General features: G+C 56.7%; 1 protein-coding gene across 1 annotated transcript; it reads left to right on the top strand.

Moving 5' to 3' along the window:
- Positions 1-280: 280 nt before the first annotated feature.
- Positions 281-2441, top strand: socs4 (suppressor of cytokine signaling 4; the record flags this gene model as incomplete). The annotated part of the gene is made up of 2 exons (XM_079737216.1): positions 281-395; positions 1214-2441. Exon 2 carries the CDS (start codon positions 1239-1241, stop codon positions 2439-2441), a length of 1203 nt encoding a protein of 400 aa, XP_079593342.1. The 5' UTR covers positions 281-395; positions 1214-1238.
- Positions 2442-2716: the final 275 nt, after the last annotated feature.

The following is a 2716-nucleotide window of genomic DNA, read 5'->3' as shown; positions in this document are numbered from 1 at the left end:
ATGACTCCAATGGTGAAGCAACGGGCTCGAATTAAATGATCAACCCATGCACTACGTTAGGTTTATTTTCCGTGGTACCTTGGGTTTATATCTAATCTTTGTTTTTATTTAATTCGTCACTGAATGCGTTAAGGGTGTCTCTCCATCGTTAACCTGAAACCCTAGCCCACTCCCCCGGCCCGGGGAGGAGGGAGCGGGCCCCCGGTGGGGGAGGAAGCGGGCCCCCCAGGGACCCGGTGTTATATTCGGGGCGGGACGGTCCTCGGGACAGACTGCAGACCGCCGCTGATGCTCACACGAGTCCGCCGCTGCAGCGCACCCTACACGCACTTTACACTAAAAGTGATTCACTGGGCACCATGGATATTAAGCAGCCGTTTTAAACCCTTCGGCAGGTAAGATATGCAAATATATACATTTTTGAATAGCTATTAAAACATGCATGGTGCCATGATATTTAGTCGAGCAACGTTATGGCTGTAGATATCATGGATAACCCTCGAAACGAAATGTCAAAAAAACCGAGAATAGTGCAGAATTAAAGAAAGGTCTTCGTATTGAAGTCCACGGAATGTCAGATTCGGACCACGTGCTTTCTTGAAAGTTGAGATCTAACAACAGAACAAATCATCACAGCTCCACCAGATTTAAATCAGGGGCAGAATTGTCAGCTTTGAATAGTCCCGAACCTAAGATGTTAAAGATGATAGCTTAGGAATGTCTTCAAAAGTGCATTATCTCGTTTACAATATATGTTTAAAATAGTGTTGCTGGCTAAAAAAATTGTAATAAACTGCAAGTATTTTGCGAACAGGTGTGTGTGTGTATGTATGTATGTATGTATGTATGTATGTATGTATGTATGTATGTATGTATGTATGTGCATGTGTTTGTATGTGCTTTTGTCGTGTGTGCATGTGTATGTCAGTGTGAGTGTATGTATGCGCTTGTTTATGCATGTATGTGTGCGTGTGTGCGTGTGTTTATGTGCATGTAAGTGCGTGTGTGTATGAGCGTTTGTATGTGCTCTCCTGTGTGTGTGCATGTCCGTGTGTGTGGTTTCCTCAGACACAGCATGCCTCTGTGGGGGGGGGGGGGGGGGGGGGGGGGAGCGACAGAGCAGCCAATCCCGAACCACAAAGACAACCCCACCTTCACACCTGCCTCTCCAGATCTCCTCCTCTAACGTTCACCACCCTCCTGTGCCTTACAGAGAGCCGCACGACTCCACCTGAAACATGTCCGAGAAGAAGCCGCGCAGCTCCGACACCCGACCCAAGGCCGGCCCGCGCAGCTGGAGCGCCGACAGCTACGTGTGGCGGGGCAAGAAGCGCTCCCGGAGCTCCCAGAACGAGCTGGTGTCGGACGGCCGCGCGGAGGAGGGGGGGTCGGAGGCGCCCGCTGGCGTGGCGCGCTCCACTTCCTGCCCGCGGCGCCGGCGGGACAGGAAGTGCAGCTGCAGCACTCTGAGCGAGGGCGACGTGGACGCGACCTGCCGGAAGCCCCTCCTGCGGCGCTCGCTGCGCCAGAAGTTCCAGGACGCCGTGGGCCAGTGCCTGCCCCTCCGCTCGCACCACCACCACCACCACCACCACCATCCCCACCACCGGCCTCACGCCTCCGGGACCACCCCCTCCAGACCCTTCTCCGTGCTGGTCTGGTCCAAGCGCAAGATCCACGTCTCGGAGCTCATGCAGGACAAGTGCCCCTTCTCGCCCAAGTCCGAACTGGCCCACTGCTGGCACCTCATTAGGAAGCACACCCCCCACCCCGCGGCCCTCAAGGGCGTGGAGGCCCCCCACAAAAGCCACGCCTCGTCCTCCTCCTGCTCCCCGCCTCCCACGCCTCTCTCCTGGGAGGACGTCTGCTGCTCGTCGGGGACGGGCAGCAGCAGCCTGGAGGACTGGGACCCTTCCTGTCCCCGCGGCGCGGCGGACGGGGGCGGACACACGGACTACATCCTGGTGCCGGACCTGCTCCAGATCAACAACAGCCCCTGCTACTGGGGGGTGCTGAACCGCTTCGAGGCCGAGGCCTTGCTGGAGGGTCAGCCCGAGGGCACCTTCCTGCTGCGGGACTCGGCCCAGGACGAGTTCCTGTTCTCCGTCAGCTTCCGGCGCTACAGCCGTTCGCTGCACGCCCGCATCGAGCAGAGCGACAAGCGCTTCAGCTTCGACGGGCGCGACCCCTGCATGTACCGGGACCCCAGCGTGACGGGCCTGCTGCGGCACTACAGCGACCCGGCCTCGTGCCTCTACTTTGAGCCGCTGCTGTCGCGCCCGCTGTCCAGGACCTTCCCCTTCTCCCTGCAGCACCTGTGCCGCGCGGTGGTGTGCAGCTGCACCACCTACCAGGGCGTCCAGGGCCTGCCTCTGCCCCCCCAGCTCAGGGACTTCCTGGGGCAGTACCACTTCAAGTGCGACGGCGCGTGCTCCATGTGATTTGTTTTCAGCCGGTGGGCTGAGTTCCAAACCCCAATGCGGAAGACACTTTTACAACACTTTACACTAAAAAAAGCCCTTCTCTTCTATCAGGCTTAACCAGTGTGTTGGACCGCCTAGTGGCAGGACATTAACTGGGCCGAGAGACAGTGCTTTTTGCAGATTTTTGCCGTTTGCTTTTGCTGGAAGGCGACCTAATAGGAGGTATAGTTCATGTTCCTTCAATAAGTTATAATTAACATAACAGCAAGGTGTGATTTGAACACTTGTCCCGT

This window comes from Pollachius pollachius (assembly GCF_949987615.1).
Source record: "Pollachius pollachius genome assembly, chromosome: 5".
Classification (NCBI taxonomy): Eukaryota; Metazoa; Chordata; class Actinopteri; order Gadiformes; family Gadidae; genus Pollachius; species Pollachius pollachius.
The sequence above is the reverse complement of the archived record's forward strand: the minus strand, read 5'-3'. Positions and strand labels throughout refer to the sequence as shown.